This window comes from Portunus trituberculatus, chromosome 41, assembly GCF_017591435.1.
Source record: "Portunus trituberculatus isolate SZX2019 chromosome 41, ASM1759143v1, whole genome shotgun sequence".
NCBI classification, from domain to species: Eukaryota; Metazoa; Arthropoda; class Malacostraca; order Decapoda; family Portunidae; genus Portunus; species Portunus trituberculatus.
The window spans coordinates 25608228-25630727 of NC_059295.1; the positions used below are offsets into that span (position 1 = coordinate 25608228).

Consider the following 22500-nt stretch of genomic DNA (forward strand, 5'->3'; position numbering starts at 1 on the left):
TATCTCGCGAAAGAGGTGAGACGAAAGATAAGGTGGGTGACCACAGCACAAGTGCGACAGAGGGAGAGTTAAGCCTCTAGACTCTATTTGGCATTGTGTCATGTTTGGTGAGAGCGATGGAGATGATTGGGGCGCCGTCGCTCCTGGACTGTAGCGTGTGGCAGGCGAGGACGAAGGAGGTGGGAGGAGTGCTGCTGGAAGGCTACAGCGAGGCGGACGAGGGGGACACTGGCGCTGCCGGTGGCGGCACGCGGGTCTTGGCCGAATGCAGGAGTGCGTGGTTGCGCAGGTTGGTGAGTTTGCTGAAGCCCTTGCCGCAGATGGAGCACTTGTGGGGCCACTGTCCGTTGTGCACGAACATGTGGGAACGCAGGTCACCTGGGGTGGGGAAAGAGCGCGTGCACAGCGAGCACTTGTGTGGCTTCTCCTTGACGTGCGTCATCTTGTGGTAGTAGAGGTTGGAGGAGGCGGTGAACCGCTTGCCGCACACGCCGCACTGGTGGGGCTTCTCGCCGCTGTGGATCCGCCGGTGAGTGTTCAGCGACGAGCTCGTCGAGAACCCCTTGCCGCACACGTCACACGCGTGGGGCTTCTCTCCCGTGTGGGTTCGCATGTGCCGCTTGAGTAGTGACGGCCGGTCAAACGCCTTGCCGCACTCTGAGCACGGCAGCATCGTCCGTTCTCGCCGCTTGGTGGGCGCCATAGAAGGAGAGACTGAACTTGTTTGGACAGAGATGCTGGAGGAACTGTTTGTAGACATGGGAGAAGGTGACTGTGGCGCAAGGCCCATGGGAAGGCGAGGCGACAGCCCGAACTGCAGCTGCTGACGACCCACGTGGAATACTGACGATGAGGTTGGCGAGAATGCAGGAGGTGACGACGTTGAGGATGCAGGTGATGATGATGGTGAGGGAGAGGATGAGGGAGAGACAGCGTCTGAGTCTCTGGACATGATGCTGGAGTTGGAGGGGCGCGGCGGGGGCGAGGTCAGCAGGGACCTGGAGAGGTCTAGAGGAGCCTCAGCCATTATGGAATCGATCGTTCTGCGATAAAGCGAAGACCTGATGAGTGTCAGCGCCGGCAGCAGAAGCGCGTTCTCCCCACTCATGTCTGGCAGAAGGAACGCCAGCAGCTCACCGCCGGGGAGCACTTCCCTCACAACTTCGAAGACCACGTCGCCGCGGGGCCCAGCACGGCGCCCCACCAGGTTCACCTCGTGGCTGTACACGGGCGCCACTTTCAGGAAACGGACCCAATTACATGTGCGTCGTCCCTCCTCGTCCACGGAATCGTAGCCACCATATCGGGATCGCACCTGTGAAGTAAAGCACATGGTTAGTTGTGTTTTAGCCAATGTAGTCACTCAAAGCGCACAACACCGTAACACCACAATAAGACACAACCATCATATACTCCAACACATTACAATATAGACCAAATAGAAAAGGTCAAATAAGAATTTTCAGCTCACATCACTGCCGTAAATTATCTCAAGGAATTTTAAGTGAGGCATCCAATAAGGCATCACAAACTTGCACCACGTGACACCCTTGGTTTCCTCTCGTGTTCTCTGCCTTTCCTGCCTCACACTTCATTTCACTGCTTAAGTTATCAAGACGCCTGCTTCTCATTATTTCGAGACCACTCATAAAAAAAATGACTTTTTCCTCAACAAAGATTTTCTTTGCTCTCATTTTTTTCCTCCAGATCCTCGAGAGGCGCACGGAAAGCCATCTGTCATGACCGCCTCGTGCCCCCACTGCCTCGCCCTACACGCCTCACACTGTCCTCTCACCTCTTCCTCACGCCCCTTCGCCTCACTCAGCCACTTCTCTCTCTCTCTCTCTCTCTCTCTCTCTCTCTCTCTCTGCCCCTCCCGGCCCACGGTAAGGAGCATCGCCCCGAGGATGCAGCGGCGGTTGCTGTGGCTTCCTGGGCAAGACATTAAGGTCAAGCCGGAGAGAACGTGATTCACCGCCAGAAAACAAAGAGGCTGCCGGTCACCCCGTGCTGGCCAGGCTCGCGGGGCCGCCCCTCAGCCCGGTTCTCCCTCCTCTCTCTCTCCTGCCGTGCCCAGCCGACCGTCGCGCTTCGCATCTTTTACTTAATTAATAATTGTGATTCCGAACGGGACCCTCTGAGCCTCTTTGCTAAATTAATGACGGCAATACCTGGATGTTCTTCCATTTTCACAATTATTATTCACGGTACGTTTTGGGACATCGTAAATAAATATTTACAGTTTTTACTTGATGGGATTCAAATCGTTACAACCGCGGGAGATCGTAAATAATGAGACGCCGAGGTACTGATTTGCCTCAGTCCCTGCCCGGGCCCGGAGGCGGCGCTCCGTGAGATACAGGCAGGAGCCCGCGGCGTCCGGACACCGCCGGGGGAATACACCATGGAGTAACGCACTGTGTGGGGACGTGATGGAGAGGATTTCCTTCTCACGGAGAGCATGGGAAGGGAAGAAGGGTGAGAGGGTGAAGGAAGGAGGCGGTGATGTCCTGTGTCGGAAGATACTGGATTTTGCATCAAAAGCAGAGTGGAGAGCAGCACAGAGCACCGCGGGGCTGGCCCCTGGCACTGCTTCAACTGTTTCCTGCGCTGTTGCACAAAAGAAGTAGAAGTAAAAACAAGCCCGAGGAAAGTGTGGGCTGAGAGCGCCTTACAGACTATCTGTAAAGGTCTTTCCGGCCAGACACGCTCATGAGAACTAAGAGGCTATGATTTTATCACATAAAATTTCGTGATGTCCATGATTATTATCGAGCAGCAGAGATAAGAGAAAGGGTGGAGCCAGCGAAGCCAAGGCAGGAGCCGTGTGCGCGGGTCGGGACGGGCTGGCTGGGAGGCTGGCCGCGAGGGACGGACACATGACTGCACCGCCGCGGTACTTTTGCCTGCGCCTGTCGCCCACTGGTTATCGTAACGACGGCCTTCCGTTCTCTTGCTATAAAGCCCAATGTTCTTTTGATCTTATCTCTTTCTCTCTCTCCTTCTTCCTCTCGCTTCCAAGGTGGTATATAAATGGTTCCTGTGGACCTGAGAGAAGCGAATGCTTTATATACGAGTGTGGCTCCGCGGCTGCACATGTGCCTGTGACAGTAGCGCGCTGATGGCTGTTTATGACGTGCTGGCGGGTCCGTCGCCGCCCCGGGCCACCGTAATGAGGCCGCCAGTTTTTACACAAGGCGGTAATGATCTGAGCACTCCACGATGCTCCTCATAACAGCTTGACATTCAAGTCAATCTTGTTTTTGCGTCACAGAGAAACAAAACTGGAATATACCCAGCCACTTCCTCCCTTGGGAAATCACTGCTTTCCGCCCACCCATCATGCACCTGCGATGAGGGGAGGGGCAGGGAGGGGCAGGAAGGGGGAGGGAGGGAAAGGGGAGAGGGTATGGAAGGGGAGGGAGAGAAGGAGAGCAAAGGGAAAGGGAGTGCACAAGAGGAAGGAGGAAGGAGGGAGGAGGGAGGAGGGAGGAGGGGTGAGGGGCGAGCAGGGCACCCATTAAGGTTCTGTTCTGTGCATGTTGTGTCTCTCGCCGTCGGGAAGAGAAACAATGTGGTGGTGAGGGGTAGGGCGGCGCGGCGGGCGTGGGGTTGTCGGCTGCCCGCGCCAGGTCGGGACTTGTTCGCCAGGAAAAGTTTTGACATGCCTGGAACACTCCGAAGATTTCTCTTGCTTTATGCTAATTCCTTCCACGCCTCAGGTTTTGCCCAGTCACCCTTCCTGCTTCGGAAAGTCTTCATCTTTACATTTTCGAAAGATTAATTCGTCTCTCAATCCTTCGGTTACTCTTCCTGACACTTCACTTGCTGCAAATACAAATACCACCCGCCCAAGCACACACACACACACACACACACACACACACACACACACACACACACACACACACACACACAGACAAACACAGGTGAATCAACTCTCTCTCTCTCTCTCTCTCTCTCTCTGGTCCAGATAATTGCCCCCACACGCCCATTATCCTGTTGGTTGGGATATTATGCCGTGTTGTCACATTATCTCCGAGGTGTTTTTCAGGCGAGTAATAGCCACGCTGCCAGCTAATTACGGGTTCCATAATGATACTGCACACAACCGCGTTAATTACCTTATTAAATGATTACCTTAATGAAAAACCAAATTACCTTGCACTGTGTCCTGACTGCAATTCTCTCTCTCTCTCTCTCTCTCTCTCTCTCTCTCTCTCTCTCTCTCTCTCTCTCTCTCTCTCTCTCGAGTATGTGTAGGGAAAGCAGATGAACTGTTATCAATGCATCAGCATGGAAGAAAGGTGAATGTGTAAGAGAGAGAGAGAGAGAGAGAGAGAGAGAGAGAGAGAGAGAGAGAGAGAGAGAGAGAGAGAGAGAGAGAGAGAGAGAGAGAGAGAGAGAGAGAGAGAGAGAGAGAGAGAGAGAGTCATCATTTTTCCTTATAGCTACACTGACAACAGCAGCAAGAGAAAAAGAGAGTTGTTTTCTTTAAAGTTATAGTGACAGAAAAACAATATCAACGACAACAACAACAACAACAACAACAACAGCAATAGCATGGGTCACCTCACACAGGTATTTGGTCATGCAGCGCCACCTGTCCGCCTGAACCATTATCTTTCCACACCTGACTCCAACACTCTTCACCCATACCAATAAGCCAGCATCCGTTTCCTCCACCTCTCCTCCTCCTCCTCCTCCTCCTCCTCTTCCTCCTGGTACACTCCTGCCCTATCTCCTTGTCATCTTTACCATCTGGTTTCTTGGCTATTCCTTCTCTTCCTCCTTTTTTCCTGGTACTGAGTCTATCATCTTTCCTATTCTTTACTACAACTTGTCCTGCTTTTACTATTTATTACTAATCATTTCGTCACTTGCTGCCTTCTCATCGATTCTCAGAGTTTTCCGTTTTCACTGTCATCACTTGCATGCACTATTGCTGTCGTCATCCTGCTGTCACTACTCCATATCACAACAATAATGAACAATTTATTTATCTTAGGTGTGCATGAAGCCAAAAACTATGTGGTACCCAGAGAAGACTTTAGTTCATTATACAAACTTGAGTAGTACTGTTATTTGACATTCGGATTTCTCGTGATTTTTTATTCTTACACTTCGTTGAAATATAGAGGAAATGATGGTAGGGATAGGTTTCCATATATTTTCTGGCTTCAGTTTCTGTAAATTGACTTGACGGAAGTGACAGACGGCACGGAGGTGGGGCGTGATCAAGACCACTTTGCATTGAAACAGAAGTGAATATAAAAGTGAACTAACATTACTCTCGCTGGAATATATCAATCACGTGAAAGAAACAAACTAAAGATTCACTGATTTTGCCACAGGAGTTATAACATGGTGTGCATAACCCCGAGAATTGTGAGGGTCCACGGGCCCGTCACAGCATCCCACCTCCAGGCACGCCACTCAAGTCAAGCCAAACTCTCACGCGACACAACAAGCGGTTACTTACGTCCATGGGCGGGAGGTAGGGCAGCAAGGGCAGGTTGTCCGCTCTGACGGTGCCGCTGAAGGGGAGGTAACGGGTCTGGATGGGCAGGGGCCGAGTGGCGCACAGCTTGATGCAGTCCTCGGCAGGCACTAGGCGGTCCAGGGGCGGCAACGGACGGGCAGTGACCACCAGCGAGAATTCGGCTGGCATCAGAACCCTCGTTTCCATCTTGGGGTCGTCTGTGCTTGTGGACTTCATGTTGACTTGTGTTCACTAAAGTCTCTGTTTCAACACCAAGAGACTCTGCGAGCACACTGGAGGAGGGACGGGCGACCAACCCGAGTCTCACACGCACTGTCTCTTGCTCTCACGGGCAGGGCACCACCGCCACTACTCTCGCTGCCCGACACGTCCAGTAGTGTTCACTGTGACCTTCAGCGCCAGACTACCTGTTCACCTGTAATGTTCTCGAGCTTTATCCCATACGGCCACCTGCTCTATACCCGCTACTGATGCCCACTGCCAGGGCAACAAGGGAACACTTCCCACCTCAACCACGCCGCCTGGAACATTGTCTTCCCCCGAGGACCCAGGATGCTCACCTGGTGCTTTTCCAGGTAACATGGCCATAAAAGGCAGCGTCACCTCTCAGCCCTCGTGTCTTTCTCGCTCTCAAGTGCCTCCTTGGAGGCTGGTCCGGCCCACCTTGTCTCTCATTGGTCCTCAGGTAAACGTCACAGCCAATGGCGGTTCCGAGGGCGTGGCGAGCGGCGCGCGCGGCTCACGTGTTGGCCCGTGCGTGCGGTGCCTCGGGCTGATTGGCTCCGGGCAAGGCACGACGATGCCAGTCAGTGATCAGCCTGTGTGCCGAGGATGATGGCTCTCATCTAACATTATTGCACCTGCCCCGGGCCCCCACTCGGCCCACTCACGATCCGGCCGTCCACCTGCGCCACTCACCCACCCGTCTGCCTCCTTCCGACCCGCCCCAACGCGGCTACCTGCACACCGCACCGCCCTGACCGAGCGGCCGCGGGACGGGGCCTCCCCATCCGTAGCCTCCAGTAACAATTACCAGCATAACGCAGGGCAGGCGCAACGCATTAGGCTCCGGCCATTACCCACTTGCTGCCGCGGGTATGGAGTGTTCCCTGCAGCCACCCAGCACACCGCCGCCCTGCGCCTCACACACCGTGCACCTGCCAGCAGTCACGGCAACTTGCATCTCAGAAGCCCTCCACATGAAACTTAAATATACCTCACGTTACTATATAGAGTTAACAATTCCTGTAGAGACACACACTCCGAGGCTTCGTCTGTACCGTATTGACAGCCGGCCTTAACGCTAATACTAGCAAGATAATACTAGTAACGCTAATGCTCATGCTCCCTTACGCTATTCACACACTACGAACGACGCCCTTACGAGCACACACACACACACACACACACACACACACACACACACACACACACACACACACACACACACACACACACACACACACACACACACACACACACACACACACACACACACACACACACACACACACACACACACACACACACACACACACACCAAATCCACGCCAAAGATTCCAGGAGTCACGGCCATACAGAGAAGCAGTTTAACGTGTGGGCGGGCGAGGTTGGTGGAGGGTAAAGAAAGGAGAGAGGGAGACGTGAAGCGAGAGGGTTAAAGGGGAGAGAGAGGAAGGCGGGTTAAGAATGGTTAGGAAGAAAGGATGTTTGGAGCATAATACTAAAGGAGGAAGGAGACTCGAGACGTAACGAAGGAAGGAGGGAGGAGGGAGGGAAGGAAGGGACGGAAGGGTAAGGGAAGATGTTAGGGGATGGAAAGATAAAGGAGGAAGAAGGTGGAAGGGCCGAGGAAGTTGACGAGGGAGACTTCTGAATGAACGAAGATGTCAGGTATGATTCAAGGAGAGAGAGAGAGAGAGAGAGAGAGAGAGAGAGAGAGAGAGAGAGAGAGAGAGAGAGAGAGAGAGAGAGAGAGAGAGAGAGAGAGAGAGAGAGAGAGAGAGAGAGAGAGAGAGAGAGAGAGAGAGAGAGAGAGAGAGAGAGAGAGAGAGATGAAAAATGACAGCAAAGCATAAAAAAATACATATAAGAGAAAGAAAAGGGAGAGAGAAAAATAGAAAAGAAGATGGAGAAAAAAAAGAAGAGATACGAAAGAAGAGAGAGAGGGGGAAGAACAAGAAATAGAAGAAACATTAGAGAAAAAGAGTAAGAATGGAAAAGGAAAGGAAAAATAATCCAGAAAGAGAAAAGAGAGGTAAGGAAGAGATTAATAAGGAAAGTATACACATTTATAAGAAACGAAAAAAGACAAAATATAGAAAAAAAATAAAAAGAAAACAAGAAAACTGATAAAAAAAAAGGACACCAGGAGGAAGGTTAACTAAAGGTAAAAAAAAATAGCAAAAAAAAGAAAGTAAAAAGGGAAGGAGACAGCACCCTACTGAGAGGAACCCCATCCAGACACAACAGAATGAGGAATGCCAAGACAGGAAGATGCGTATATAGAATGCACGGGAGACACACACACACACACACACACAGACACACACATACACAGACATATACACAGACACACACACGCATGCAGGTAGACAAGAGAGACAGTATTAGGGGCGCCATGGAGACCAAACCAAGGACTCAGCGCCATCATACACATGCATACATACGTACAATGATATATACACGTTCACCACAGCCTCTCCATAACTCATAACCTGACATGCTGCCTCCAAGGACGTGCAGGACCTGGAGGGAAGAAATGTGCAAGGAGTGTAAAATTCTCAACGTGTGTGTGTGTGTGTGTGTGTGTGTGTGTGTGTCAAGTGATGTAATGACAGATTATCTAGTTTCCTTCTTTTTTTGTTCGTCTTTGTGAGATTAACACACCACAGAAACAGTTATTGACAAGAAGTGGTGGTGATGGTGGTGGTGGTAATGATGATGCTGCAAGACACACACACACACACACACACACACACACACACACACACACACACACACACACACACACACACAGGAGCACCACCTTTACCACCACCGCCACCACCACCTTCACCACCGTAACGCCCCCGCTGCGCCCAGATTCACGTCTTCCCTTAATGGCGACACAAGAGGATCCGTTTTTCCTTCATTAACCACGGCTGAAGGGCTGAAGGGCGTGCAGGGCGACCAGACTAGGAAGACGAGGGCGCAGCGGGGCGAGGCGTGTGCGGAACGAAGCCTGGTGACCGAGACGACAGCAGGAGGTCGGGGCGTGGAGGACCAGTAGGTGGGAGAGAGAGAGAGAGAGAGAGAGAGAGAGAGAGAGAGAGAGAGAGAGAGAGAGAGAGAGAGAGAGAGAGAGAGAGAGAGAGAGAGAGAGAGAGAGAGAGAGAGAGAGAGAGAGAGAGAGAGAGAGAGAGAGAGAGAGAGAGAGAGAGAGAGAGAGGGTGGAGGGGTTGGGGGGAGGAGGTAAGTTAGGAAGGAAAAAAAGTATTAGTTGTGGAGGTCGATTTTCCACATAGAATTGATTACTTTTGCAGAGATGAGTTATTGGTGCTTGGAGGAGGAGGAGGAGGAGGAGGAGGAGGAGGAGGAGGAGGAGTGGTGGATAAGTCGTCGTGTGAGGTGTGGCAGAGGCGGCGGCCCACTAATAACATTCAAGGCATCCCAGCTTCTCTGATGGAAATGCCTGCGACGTATTGGCTTGGATGGCTGGGATGCATGGCCGTCCCTCCTTCCCTCCTTCCCTGCCCAGCCAAGCCCAACCAAGCCAAGCCAAGCTAAACCTCTCGCCACGCACCGCCACTACACCTTCCACTCCGCCAGCGCCTCAAACCAACACCTGCCGTCCGCCTTGCCTTGATGCCTCGCTAAAAACACCACCGTGAAATGGACGACCAATACAATTTTTCCTTATAAACGCTCGCAGAAACTGGAGCCTTTGTAAATCAGACCGCCGCTTGGTAATTCTTCACGGACGCCACAAAAAACTGGATAACTGGTTTGGGACGCCTCTGCGGTAAGAGACACAACATTACAGGCGAAAACTGCTTCTGCGGCGGCGGCGAGGCAATGAGACGGAATTCCGCGGATACTAAAATGTTGTCTCCTTCAGGATGCCTCACATTCCGCCCTCCTGCAGGACCCAAAGGCAGGCGCTGCGTCGGGAGGGCCATCAAGTGCCCGTCACCTCCACTTAGCAGCTGGGACTTGGGTGGCTTAGATAGTAGTTGTTGTAGTGGTGGTGGTGAATTGAGGGTAAAATCTAGTTGAGTTTCCAAAGAGTTACTATTATTTCTTGAACTCACAGGCATGACAACGACGATGCGTGAAAGAACAACGACCAGAGTGATAAAAACAATTACGTATATACATCAGTAGTAGTAGTAGTAGTAGTAGTAGTAGTAGTAGTAGTAGTTGCAAAATAGCAGTAAAAGTCGCACTAATAACAAACAACAACAATTGCACCACCACCACCACCACCACCACCTAAACCACCACCACCACCACCACCATCCCCACTATCACCACTACTACACTACCACTACCAACATTACCGCGAGAGAGAGAGAGAGAGAGAGAGAGAGAGAGAGAGAGAGAGAGAGAGAGACCCACTAAATCAACAACATAAACAAGAGAGACTAACCTGCCGCGCCGCCACGTAATCAGCGGCGAATGAGTTGCAGAAAAAAATCACGAGTATCCGAATTAAACACGTGTTGAGAGAGAGAGAGAGAGAGAGAGAGAGAGAGAGAGAGAGAGAGAGAGAGAGAGAGAGAGAGAGAGAGAGAGAGAGAGAGAGAGAGAGAGATTGAAGCGATGAGAGAGAGTTAAATTCATTAATAGAGAAAGAGAAAGGAAAGGAGGTGATGGATAGAGAGAAAGATTATGAGATACGAAGAAGGGAATAAGAGAGACAGAGCAGCGGAAGAGACGGAGGAAAGAAGAGATAAGAGAAGAAGTGGAGGGGAAAGGAGGGATGGGGGGAGGGAGGGAGGGATGGAGGCAGGTGGTTGCTTCTCCATTCTGCATATAAAAACTATGAAGACGTCTGGCGTATGTGTGTGTGTGTGTGTGTGTGTGTGTGTGTGTGTGTGTGTGTGTGTGTGTGTGTGTGTGTGTGTGTGTGTGTGTGTGTGTGTGTGTGTGTTTTCTGTCTCTTTTCATACAAACCAAAGTGTATTTCTTTTATTTTACATATGTTGGTATTCCAGTGTGTATGTTTGTTTATACTTTGGTTGTGTATATATGTGGGTTTCACACACACACACACACACACACACACACACACACACACACACACACACACACACACACACACACACACACACACACACACACACACACACACACACACACACACACACACACACACACACACACACACACACACACACACACAACAAAACACACCACAACTACCTAAGACAACGGTGAATACCCACAAGACTGCTGCTCGAAGGTTACCGCTTTTTACCTAAACTTTATCACACCCTCCAAAAAACACATCACTGACGAACCAGCGCCTCGGGGAGTGAGCGGAGGGATGCATCAACACAACAACAAGAGCAGAGGAACAAGGAGGAGGAGGAAGGAGGGCAGTGAAGAGGGACGAGGGAGGGAAGAAGAAGCGTGCCATCAGTTCGTATCCACGCCAGGAAGGTCAAGAAAGGAACCATGACACTATTCTTATACCGATATCGCTTTGCACTCCTACCACGACTGTTTCAAAACGACACAGTGGTTATCAACTGGGTTTTCAAGAGCATTTTCCTGTTGATACTGATGAAATCTTGGTAATATCTCACTAGAACCATAGAAATACCCTTAAAAATCCATGTAACTTCATCTAGAGGCTTTGAAATGCAGTGGAGTGTAGTGGGGAAGCGTCTCAGAATATTATCCTTAGTGGTATAACGGACATAAGGCGATACTAGGTCGAGAGAATACCAGAAGTCAAATCCGCTGCCCTCTGGTGTGATTTCTTGGCACTCTGGGAAGACGTAGTGGTGAGGGGAAGCTGTTATTTAGTGTTATGTCTTGTTGATATGCTGGTTAATGGAAAGCTCATCAGAATTACCTCCAACATCCCTTACATAAAGAAAACGCAGTGTGCATATCTCAAGTCCGTCTTGTGTTGAAAATCTTCGTTTACAGCACACCAAGTTTACTGTTCCGCCTTAATAAGAACAGCAACAACAAAACAACAACAACAGTAACAAAAAAAAAAAAAAAAAAAGCAAATTCTTCCATCCCTGTTAAAACCAAATAACAAACACTTTTCTATATAATTTTTGTTGAATATCTAGCAAGAAAAACAGTGAACAGTTATGAACACACACGCCCAAAGAACGAGGTGATGCATGGCTGTAGGAGAGAGGGAAAAACTGGCAGAAACCCTTGCAAACAAAGAAAGAAACATGAGACAGGAAAGATAAGTTCTACCACACACAAGGATAAAGAAAACAGCTATAAACACACATGCCCCCAAGAACGAGGTGGTGTATTGCTGCATGAGAAAGAAAGACAGAGAGACGCCCTTACACATATAGAAAGAAACATGAGTAGAAAAATAAGCTATTCCACACACAAGAAGAAAAAGAACATGAAATAAAAAAAGTTATAAACAGTCATGCTGCAAGAAAGAGGTGGTGTATCGCTGTATGAGAGAGAGAGAGACAGAGAGACAACCTTAGAAACAAAGAAAGAAAGGATAGGAAGGAAAAGAAGCTATTCCACACACAAGGAAAACACATAAAGTGAAAAAAACCAGTTTTAAATACTCATACCCCAAGAACAAGGTGGTGTATCGCTGTATGAGAGAGAGAGAAAGACAGAGAGACGCCCTCACACGTGTATCCTTACACACAAACAGACGAAGAAAAAAACATGAGGCTGGATATAAATAATATTCCCCATCAAGAAAAGAAAAAAAAAAAAACATGGAGGATAAAAAAAATCTCACACAACCACTCCTTACTTGCACCTGAAACACCACCACCACCACCACCACCATCGTCATCACAAACCATAACCACAACAATTCAACTGAAGCATTTCCCGCCACACCACATCACACCCAACCACACCTTTCCTCTCCCTTCCTCCCCCATCATCCCCCTCATCCCTTCCTCCACCACCACTACCACCACTGCCACCTGAACCGTTCCCATCACACCCCCCGTATTTAGCAGTGGCACTATCACCACTATCAGCACTGTCAATCTTTCGTGTCACCTCTACATGTTACGCTCACATCAACAAGGCTTCACCTCACCCTCGTCCTGGTCTGGTGTCCCCTTACCTCTGTGGCAGGTGTGAGGGAGCGGCGTGTGGTCGTCGTCCTGAAGAGAGAAGAGACAGGTATAAACAGGTAGAAACAGGTACTGGCCACTTGTGTGTTGTCTATTGTCTGTTTTCACTGTGTCGCTGATGTGTTTCCCGCAATGAGTTTTAATGGAATGTTGCTGTGTTTATTTATCTATTCATCCGCGTGCTCTTTTTTTTTTTTTTTATAGGGCCCTTGTTCTTATTAATGTTGGTGTGTGTTTAGATGAAGGTGATGGATGCAATACATTATGTGCAGGTATTGTAATGGTGGTGGTATATATTGACACAGACACATGCACGGACACACCACACACACACACACACACACACACACACACACACACACACACACACACACACACACACACACACATGAAAGAGAGAGAGAGAGAGAGAGAGAGAGAGAGAGAGAGAGAGAGAGAGAGAGAGAGAGAGAGAGAGAGAGAGAGAGAGAGAGAGAGAGAGAGAGAGAGAGAGAGAGAGAGAGAGAGAGAGAGAAAAAGACCGAAACTTACATAACACAAAAGAAAAAGAAGAAAAAAGAAAAAAAAAAAAAAATAAACCTTATACTTTTCCCTCAACACTACCTCAGCACGTCAGTAAAACTCTCTGTGCACTGTGATAAAAAAGAGAGAGAGAGAGAGAGAGAGAGAGAGAGAGAAAGACAACCTGACACACAAACAAGAGGAAAAATATCAGGGTTAAAAAAAAAATAGAAAAAAAAATTATACATCACCTCAGGGACGTAACAAAACAAAAGGAAACAGAAGCGAAAGTCATCACCAGCGGCAACAAGTAACAGCTGATCCTCGTAACCTTATAAGAACAAAGCCAAATCAATATAATACCCGTGATAGGTGTACGGGAAGTCATAGATACAAAACAAGGGAGAAAAAAAAAACCTAAAACAGAAATAAAAATAAATAAAAAGAGAAGCCACAATTCCGTACCCTATAAACCTCACGCTCTTAATTACACGAGACTGAAGGTAAACGACGCAGAACGGACTCAGAAAAGACTACAGGCAGACACACACTGATAGACAACGACAGGCATGGATGGACAGACAGACTAGATGAGACAGGCAGGCGGACAGGCAGGCAGGCAGACAGGTAGGTAGGTAGGTAGGCAAGCAGGCAGGCAGACAGGCAGGCAGGCGTCTTGTAAGTGCGTCAAGGCCTGGGGCGGGGGAGGAACAGGACCACGGGGGCTTGAGTGTTCCGGCCAATCAGAGGTCTCGTTACCCACCTGTCAGCTGACCTATGACCTGGGATGCAGGCAGAACGATTGACGTGTGAGCCCCGAGGCGAGGTGCGGCGTTATTGTCGGCTGTGTGATTATACGGCGGCCGTGAGGCGTGGCGAGCTGAGAGGGAGGTAGGGAGGGAAGGAGGGAGGGAGGCTGGGAGGAGAGGATCTGGAGAAAGGTATCGGGTAAGAAGGAAGGCAGAGAGAGGAAGGGGTAAGGAGAGTAGAAAGAGATGAGGTTTACAGGTAATGATAGGAGATGGTACTATGATCCTTTGGTCAATAGATTTATCTTTATATACCTATCTATCTCTATCCATGAGCAGAACGGGAAGGATATAGAAAGGGATAATGATATAGATATAAGGTTCAGACATAATAAAAATATAGAGATAACACTGCTGATACGATCTACATAACAAGATATCTGGCTAGTACAGGGTAACGCGCTGGCCTGGCATTGCCAAGGTCGGCAGATTGAGTCTCGCTCGGGCTCGTGAGTGTAAGCTGTTTACTGGAATATTACTGCAGTGGTTGGAGCATTACAGTGGGGAGTTGGGTTCCCTTGGCTGACGTTTTAGAGACCATCTACCTTTGGATACAAGAACTAAAACCAACAAACTTTAATTTTTAACTTTAACACAGAGAAAAAAATTCCCCATATAAGCAAACTAGCTGAAGAGGAAACAGGCAGAGATGCGAGAGGTAAGAAGATACGAGTGGAGAAAGACGTAATGAGAATAATCAGAAAAAAAGAAGGCATGGTCAATTAGGCTCATGGGATGGAGAGGGAAAGAATGGGTTAATGGAATAAGATGGGGGTAAGATGTGTAGGGGGAGGGAAGGAAACACGTAGGCCTCTCCTAGTACGTGATTACAGGGTGGAAGGAGAGGGAAGGAGAAAAGGGGTAAAGGGTGGAAGTGAAAATTAGGGCAACAAAAGAAACGTGAGTGAATGTGTGTGTGTGTGTGTGTGTGTGTAATTCACCTCCTCGGTCGCCTGCTGGTCACCCAGCCGGTCTTCCCCATTACGGAACGAGCTCAGAGCTCATAGACCAAGCTTCGGGTAGGACTGAGACCACATCAACACACTCCACACATCGGGAAAGCGAGGCCACAACCCCTCGAGTTACATCCCGTACCCATTTACTGCTAGGTGAGCAGGGGCCACACATTAAGAGGCTTGCCCATTTGCCTCGCCGCTTACCGGGACTGGAACCCGGCCCTCTCGATTGTGAGTCGAGCGTGCTAACCACTACACTACGCGGTGTGTGTGTGTGTGTGTGTGTGTGTGTGTGTGTGTGTGTGTGTGTGTGTGTGTGTGTGTGTGTGTGTGTGTGTGTGTGATTAAGAAAATGTGATTGAATTAACCTAACGTAACCTAACCTAAGCTGACCTAACGAGGGATTAAAACAACAACAACAACAACAATAACAACAAAAGAGACAACAACTGGGGATAAATGCAAAGAAAAAAAGGAAAAGAAAAGAAAAGTTGACAAAGAAAGTATGGCAATAAATCATCTCGATGTAACAAAGACAACGATAAAGAAGAACTCATCAGAACAATGGAAGGAAATTTTATTATGGAAAGAAAAGAAAAAAGATAGCACCTGATATGATTAATAGAGTAAAAGAGAACATAATTAATGACATCTTTTAATGACAACTTCCCTTTCCGTACTCTTCTTTTCATCTGCTTTGCTTTATTTTTCATCTTTCCTTTCTGATACTCATTTCCTTCACTTTATGTTTTATCTTTCGTTTCTGATACTTACTTTAATTTATCGCCTTTTCTACTCTATTCCATCTCTTTTTTTTCCCTCTCTTTCTTTAAATGTCTATTCGACCTTTCTCGTCTTTTCTCTTTCCTTCTCTTCTTTGCCTTTATTTACGTTTTCCTTTATATTCCCTTTCCTTTATTCTTCTTATGTCTCCTAACTTTTCTTCTTCCTCTTTTTTTTTTCTTCCTTACTTTACTTTCTTATAGCTTTCTTTCTCTTTTTTTTGTTAACCATTACTTTTCCTTCATTTCCCGTATCTTACATTTTCCTTCTTCTCATCCTCATCCTTACTTTACTTTCCTATAACTTTTTTTCTCTCTTTTACCATCAATCCTCTTCTCTATCTTTCCTGCATCTCTCATTTCCTCCCCTTATCTTCCCACTGTCTCCCATCTCTTATCATCCATTTCTTTATCATATTTTTCCTTCACTTCATATTCTTTATCTTCCAATCCTCTCACTTTTCTCTCATTTTTCTCCCTTTTCCTGAAATGTCCATCTTTTTCTAAATGTCTCCCATATCTTGTAAACTCTTCTCTTATTGCATCTCTCCTTCATATTCTTTATTTTCCACTTTCACTTTTCTCACATATTTCTTCCCTTTCCTGAAATGTCCATCCTTTCCTACATCGCATCTTTCTTCTCGTCGCTTCCCTCGATTCCTTTATTTTTTCTTATCTACACCATGTGAGCTTTTCACGGGAATTTATGGGCTAAAGGGAACACTTTTTTGGGGTACCTTCTATCTCAAAGCCCACCGTCTAGGAAACCATTGCCCCCGAGTGAGGAAACCCAACTTAGACTCGGACCGTGGACAGGATTCGAACAAGTGCGTTTGGAGACCACTCGGACCCTAAAGCACGCATAGTTCCACTGTACTACGGCGGTGTAGTAAGTATAGTAAGCACAGTAACAAGGGGAGCAGGAAGAGCTTGGCCCCGAAACACGAGCAGTGAAATGTTAATACTAATACTTGGTCAGGCGAGGAGAGGAAACCTGAGGAACACAAGGAGGGAGAATTAGATGAGTCTTTTGTCTGAGAGCTTCCTGTACCGTGCCCTGTTCTCTGTGTCTGGTTATTTTCCCGATGTTATTTTTGTACGTTTTTCTTCCGTCTTGTGTACGTCTGAGTACGGTTATTGCTGGTGTTATCTGTTTTCTTCGTTTTCTTTTCTCGTTTTCTTCTTCCTGTTCGTCTTTGTCTTCCTCTTCCTTCTTGATTCGTTTCTAAAAATTTTGAAGACTGTAATTTAAGTTTTTTTTGTTCTGATGGGCATGGATGGATGAATGGATTAATGAGGGATGAAAGAATACGCACGTGCACGCAAAATGGTCTACCTCACGCACACACATACACACACACACACACACACACACCCACCCACACACACACACACGTCACAATTTTCTATCACATTTTTCTTTAATTTTGTATTTTTCGTGTTGCTTTTGTTAGTTTCTTTCTTTCTTTGCTTCTCCTAATTCTTGTCTCTCATCACTAACTCTCTCTCTCTCTCTCTCTCTACATAACAATGATAATAACAACAACAACAACAATAATACTAATAGTAGTAGTAGTAGTAGTAGTAGTAGTAGTAATAATAATAATAATAATAATAATAATAATAATAATAATAATAATAATAACAATAATAATATAAATAAGAATAATAATAAGAACAAGAACAACAAGAACAATAGCAAAAATAATAATAATAAAAATACAAATAGTGACAACAACAACAACAACAACAACAACAAGAACAACAACAGCATGTACAAGGGGCACTGTAAATCAATTCTCATATGCATCAACTTTTTACAGCCTTTGAAATCTTTAATGATATTCCCTCTCATTTTTTTTCGTGGGAGGAAGAAAGGGCTATATGAGGGAGAGAAGAAAATTAATGTGCATACCGTGTTGAGAGGAGGAGGAGGAGGAGGAGGAGGAGGAGGAGGAGGAGGAGGAGGAGGAGGAAGAAGAAGAAGAAGAGGAGGAGGAGAAGGAGAAAGAGGAAGAAGAAGAGGAGGAGGAGAAGAAGGAAAAGAAGGAGGAAGAGGAGTAGGAGAAGGAGAAGGAATTCAAAGGAAATCAAAGGAATACAAAGGAAGAAAAACAGCAACAAACCTTGAGATCTTTACTAACTACCAGTGATAGAGACAGGGCAGCAAAGCAGAAGGCTCCTACACACCAGGAGGAGGAGGAGAAGGAAGGACGAGAAGGAGGAAGTAGAGGAAGAGAGAGAACATAAAGAAGCAAATAAGAACAGGTATTTATATTTTGACCCAGAGGAGACTATTTGTGTGATAAAGATTAACACTCTACTCATCCTAGTCTATATCTCACTGTACCTACATCTATTCCCTAACCAACCATAATAAAACAGCTAACACCTTTATCTCTAATCTCCCCAGCATAAAGAGACAGTAATAAAATACACACACTACTCATCCTCGTGCATTTCTCACTACATCCACTCCCTCACGAACCATAAATGAACAACAAACACCTTTTTCCTTTCACCTCCCCAGCTTGAACAAACACCAAAACATAACACATCCAACCCAGCAAGAAGAGAACCACGACAGATGTGCCTCTCCAAACATCGCATCCTTCTCTGTTGTTTCCCGTCAAGTAGGTCTCCCCGGCTCGCCCGCCCCCTGTCAGCCGCCTCAGGAACCACGCGACCACTATTACCATAATCGTCGGTAGTTAGGCCAGTTAAGCAGTTAGGGTTGTTATGGCTGCGAGGCGCCTGTCGACCTCCTGATCCCTGGCATACCGCGTGGCCCGCCCCTACACCGCTGACGAGGAGATCAGAGGAAGAGGAGAGACGAGGAGGAGGAGAGAGCAGAGGAGAAAGAGAGAGAGGAGGAAAGGAGAAGAATGAAGGAGGAGAGAAAAGAAGAGGAGCAAAGAAAAAGAGGAAGAGGAAAGGAGAAGAAAGGAGAGGAAAAAGAGGAAGAGGAGAGGAGAAGAGGAGAGGAGAGGAGGAGAGCAGAGGAGAGGATAGGGAGGAGGAGCAGTGGAGAGAGAGAAAAAGGAGGAGAGAGAGCAGAGGAAGAAAGCAAAAGAAGGAGACAGCAGAGGAGAGGAAGAAGAGCAGAGAAAAGAGAGAAAGAGGAAAGGAGAAAAGAAGAGAGGAGAGAGGAGGAGGAGGAGGAGAGAGAGGAGAGGAGAGGAGAGGAGAGGAGAGGAGAGGAGGAGAGGAGGAGAGAGAGAGAGGAAGAAGAGCAGAGGAAAGAGAGAAGGAAGAGAGCAGAGGAGAGGAAGAGAAAAGGAAAAAAGATAAGAAATTGAAAACTAACGAGACTTGGATGAGGAAGATAATTATGAAGACGACGAAGACGACAAAGACTCAATAAACAGAAAAAAAAAACTTACTTTGAATGACCAACTTAACCAAATGGGTGAACGAAAACGAAAGACATAAAGGAAAAAAGAAAGAAAGATGCAAGAAGGAAAAAAAAAAAACGGCAAACTCCATAAACGAAGAAAAAAAAGTATATAGGATGAAGCCCACAGACACATAAATAAAAAAAAAGATAAAAAAGAAACACGGAAAAATTCAAAATAGTAAAAAAACAACAACAGCAAGAGAATATAAAAACAAGGTTGAGTTGAAAGGTGAACTGAAATAAACAGGTTGGATTGAAGCAGCGCAGGGAAAACTGATTACGTCACAATATTTATAGCGATTATGAGTGTGATAATGAGAAGGGAGGATGAAGGGAGGAAGACACTTAATAATGGACTAGTGATGGAGGAGGAGGAGGAGGAGGAGCAGGAGAAAGAGGAGAAGAGGAGGGAAAAGAATAAGAGGAGGAGGGGTAGTGGGGGAGAATGAATGAATGAATGAATAGGTGTATGAATGAGTCTTCAGAGAGAGAGAGAGAGAGAGAGAGAGAGAGAGAGAGAGAGAGAGAGAGAGAGAGAGAGAGAGAGAGAGAGAGAGAGAGAGAGAGAGATACATACACACACACACACACACACACACACACACACACACACACACACACACACACACACACACACACACACACACACGGGTAGTAGTACAAACAGTCACCAATTATGACTCATTAACATCTGAGACACCAATTACCTGGGCACGTCTGGTAATTAGGCGACTCAGGTGAATTTCTGGCGACTCGAGAGGAGGAGGAGGAGTAGGATGAGGAGGAGGAGGAGGAGGAGGAGCAGGAGGAGGAGGAGGAGGAGGAGGAGGAGGAGGAGGAGGAGGAGAAGGAAGAGGTGGTTTTACAGTAAGTCTTTTGTTTTTTTTTCTCTTTTTATCTACATTTTTTCTATTTGCTTCCTCTGTTTAACAATGTCGTTGATTTACTGCAAGTTTTCTTGTTTGCTGACTTTGTGCTGGTGAGAAAAAGCAAGTGATGTAAACCCACTATTCTTCACCATCATTATCATTACTCTCATCATCACTTTCACCTCAACAGTAGCAGCAGTAGTAGTATCAGTCAAAGTATTATCATCACCATCACCATCATCATCATCATAATCATCATCACCCAAACACGTACCCATTTTTTTTTCTTTTCCTTTTTTTTTTTTTTTTTTTGCCAAAGTCTTCAGAACTTCCACCTATGACAGTCTCGAATTACTTCTTACATTTGAGAGACGTTAATTGACTGCCTGACTGGAGGAGCAACAGGGCGGTCACATGTTGTTACCTAAGACAGAAGATACACTTATTCTTCTCTATTTTCATTATTTGTTGATTCTTCTATTTATATTCCTTTTTATTATTGTTTATCACATACTCGTATTCATCACTTCTCTATCTCTTATCTATTTCTTTGTTTACTTATTGTTCTATTTGTGTACTTTTTTTATTATCATTTATTTTGTCTTACTCTCGACGCCGCTATATAGATGAAATAATGGCTTGAATTCGCCAGGCTGTTATCATTGTTCATTTATATCTGCTTTACTCTGTTATCTATACTTCATTCGTGGCTGCAGCGCTACGTTTGATAGATGCAGACACGTCTAACATAAAATCCAAGGATTGTCATATTTTTTCCAAAGTTGAGGGATGCCATACTGTTTATTAAAGTGTTCTATGTTGTAGGGACTGTTTAAATACCACTCTTTCACATCAAAAGTTAAGTAAACCTAACCTAACCTAACCTAACTTAACTTAACTTAACCTAACCTAACTTAACCTAACCTAACCTAACCTAATCTAATCTAATCTAACCTAACCTAATCTAACCTAACCTAACCTAACTAAACCTAATCTAACCTAACCTAATCTAGCCTAACCTAACCTAATCTAACCTAACCTAACTAAACCTAATCTAACCTAACCTAATCTAACCTAATCTAACCTAACCTAACCTAACCTAATCTAACCTAACCTCTATTCCAGCATCATATAACACTCTTCAATAAATATACTGGATGAGAAAAAAAGAAGAAAACTCAGCTATTTTGAAACCAATGTGCAAAATCTATCTCAAAATAATAATAAAAAAAAAAAAATAGAACGTATGGTTATTTTCTTTATTTTATTTCTGAGAAGCCAACTTTCGAAAACGTTCACACACACACACACACACACACACACACACACACACACACACACACACACACACACACTCCACCCAACGACTCACCTACCCACACACACACCTACCCACCCACACACACACACACACACACACACACACACACACACACACACACACCCAACGAACCACTCACCCACGCTGCGACAATCACCACGTGCCGCACTCCACGACCCTCCGCTGTCCCACCAAGAATGCATTGGGTACAAAGAGAGGTAAAAAAAAAAAAAAAAAAAACTCTTTCACTCCTGCACTTTCTCCTACCTTCGTAAAGATTGTTATTTACACCGACGTCTCTGTACACTGCCTGCCACTCTTCCTCTCCCCTCCATCCTCCTGTTATTCTTCTTCTTCTTCTTCCTCCTCCTCCTCCTCCTCCTCCTCCTCCTCCTCCTCCTCCTCCTCCTCCTCCTCCTCCTCCTCCTCCTCCTCCTCCTCCTCCTCCTCCTCAGTCTCGTGCTGCTCCTCTCACAACAACACATCTCATTTCCTCCGCTGCTTCATCATCAATCCACCTTTTCACCTTCATCTCCCTCTCCACACGACTCACCTTTCACCCACATACACACACACACACACACACACACACACACACACACACACACACACACACACTCTCTCTCTCTCTCTCTTATGACACAGTACATAACACACAAAACAGGAAAGTTACAAAGAAATGAAATAAAGAAAAATTGCAGACAAATAATAAAAGAAGGATTAACAAAAGGAATATCAAGAAGAAAAAAATACCAAAAAAAAAAAAAAAAAGAAGAAATGCGAATAAAATAAAATATAGACAAACAAGCAAAAGAATATAGTGAACGAGATGACGAAAGGAAAACGGAAACAGATACAAAAAAAAGAAAAAATACAAAAAAGAAGGAAAAGAAAACGAAAAAAAAAGAAAAGAAAACTGGGTGACAAAAAAAAAAAAAGGAAAATTTAGAACATATGAAAGAAAAATAAAGAAAAAAAAATAGTAATTTACATTTCACCTTAAAGCGCATCATGCTGGAGGAGGAGGAGGAGGAGGAGGAGGAGGAGGAGGGTGATTAATGGTG

At 46.2% G+C, this 22500-nt stretch overlaps 2 protein-coding genes across 7 annotated transcripts in view; both read right to left on the minus strand.

The window, feature by feature from the left end:
- LOC123516953 (zinc finger protein 79-like) overlaps positions 1–6004 on the minus strand; it is a 6110-nt gene extending 106 nt beyond the window's left edge. The window contains exons 1-2 of one of the 2 annotated variants that reach the window (XM_045276742.1): positions 5483–6004; positions 1–1315 (exon numbers count right to left, since the gene is read on the minus strand). The exon at positions 1–1315 is cut by the window's left edge and continues 106 nt beyond it. In XM_045276742.1, coding sequence (XP_045132677.1) covers positions 203–1315; positions 5483–5719 — 1350 coding nt within the window. In that variant the 5' untranslated portion in view covers positions 5720–6004 and the 3' untranslated portion in view covers positions 1–202. Of the gene's footprint in view, positions 1316–1471; positions 1803–5482 lie in introns of those variants that run through there. The other variant, XM_045276743.1, reaches the window with a different exon arrangement.
- Positions 1–22500, minus strand: part of LOC123516954 (protocadherin-15-like) — a 383101-nt gene that overhangs the window by 302319 nt on the left and 58282 nt on the right. For all 5 annotated transcript variants that reach the window (XM_045276745.1, XM_045276746.1, XM_045276744.1 and 2 more), the window contains one exon: positions 12792–12831. In XM_045276745.1, the coding sequence (XP_045132680.1) occupies positions 12792–12831 (40 nt within the window). The remainder of the gene's footprint in view (positions 1–12791; positions 12832–22500) is intronic.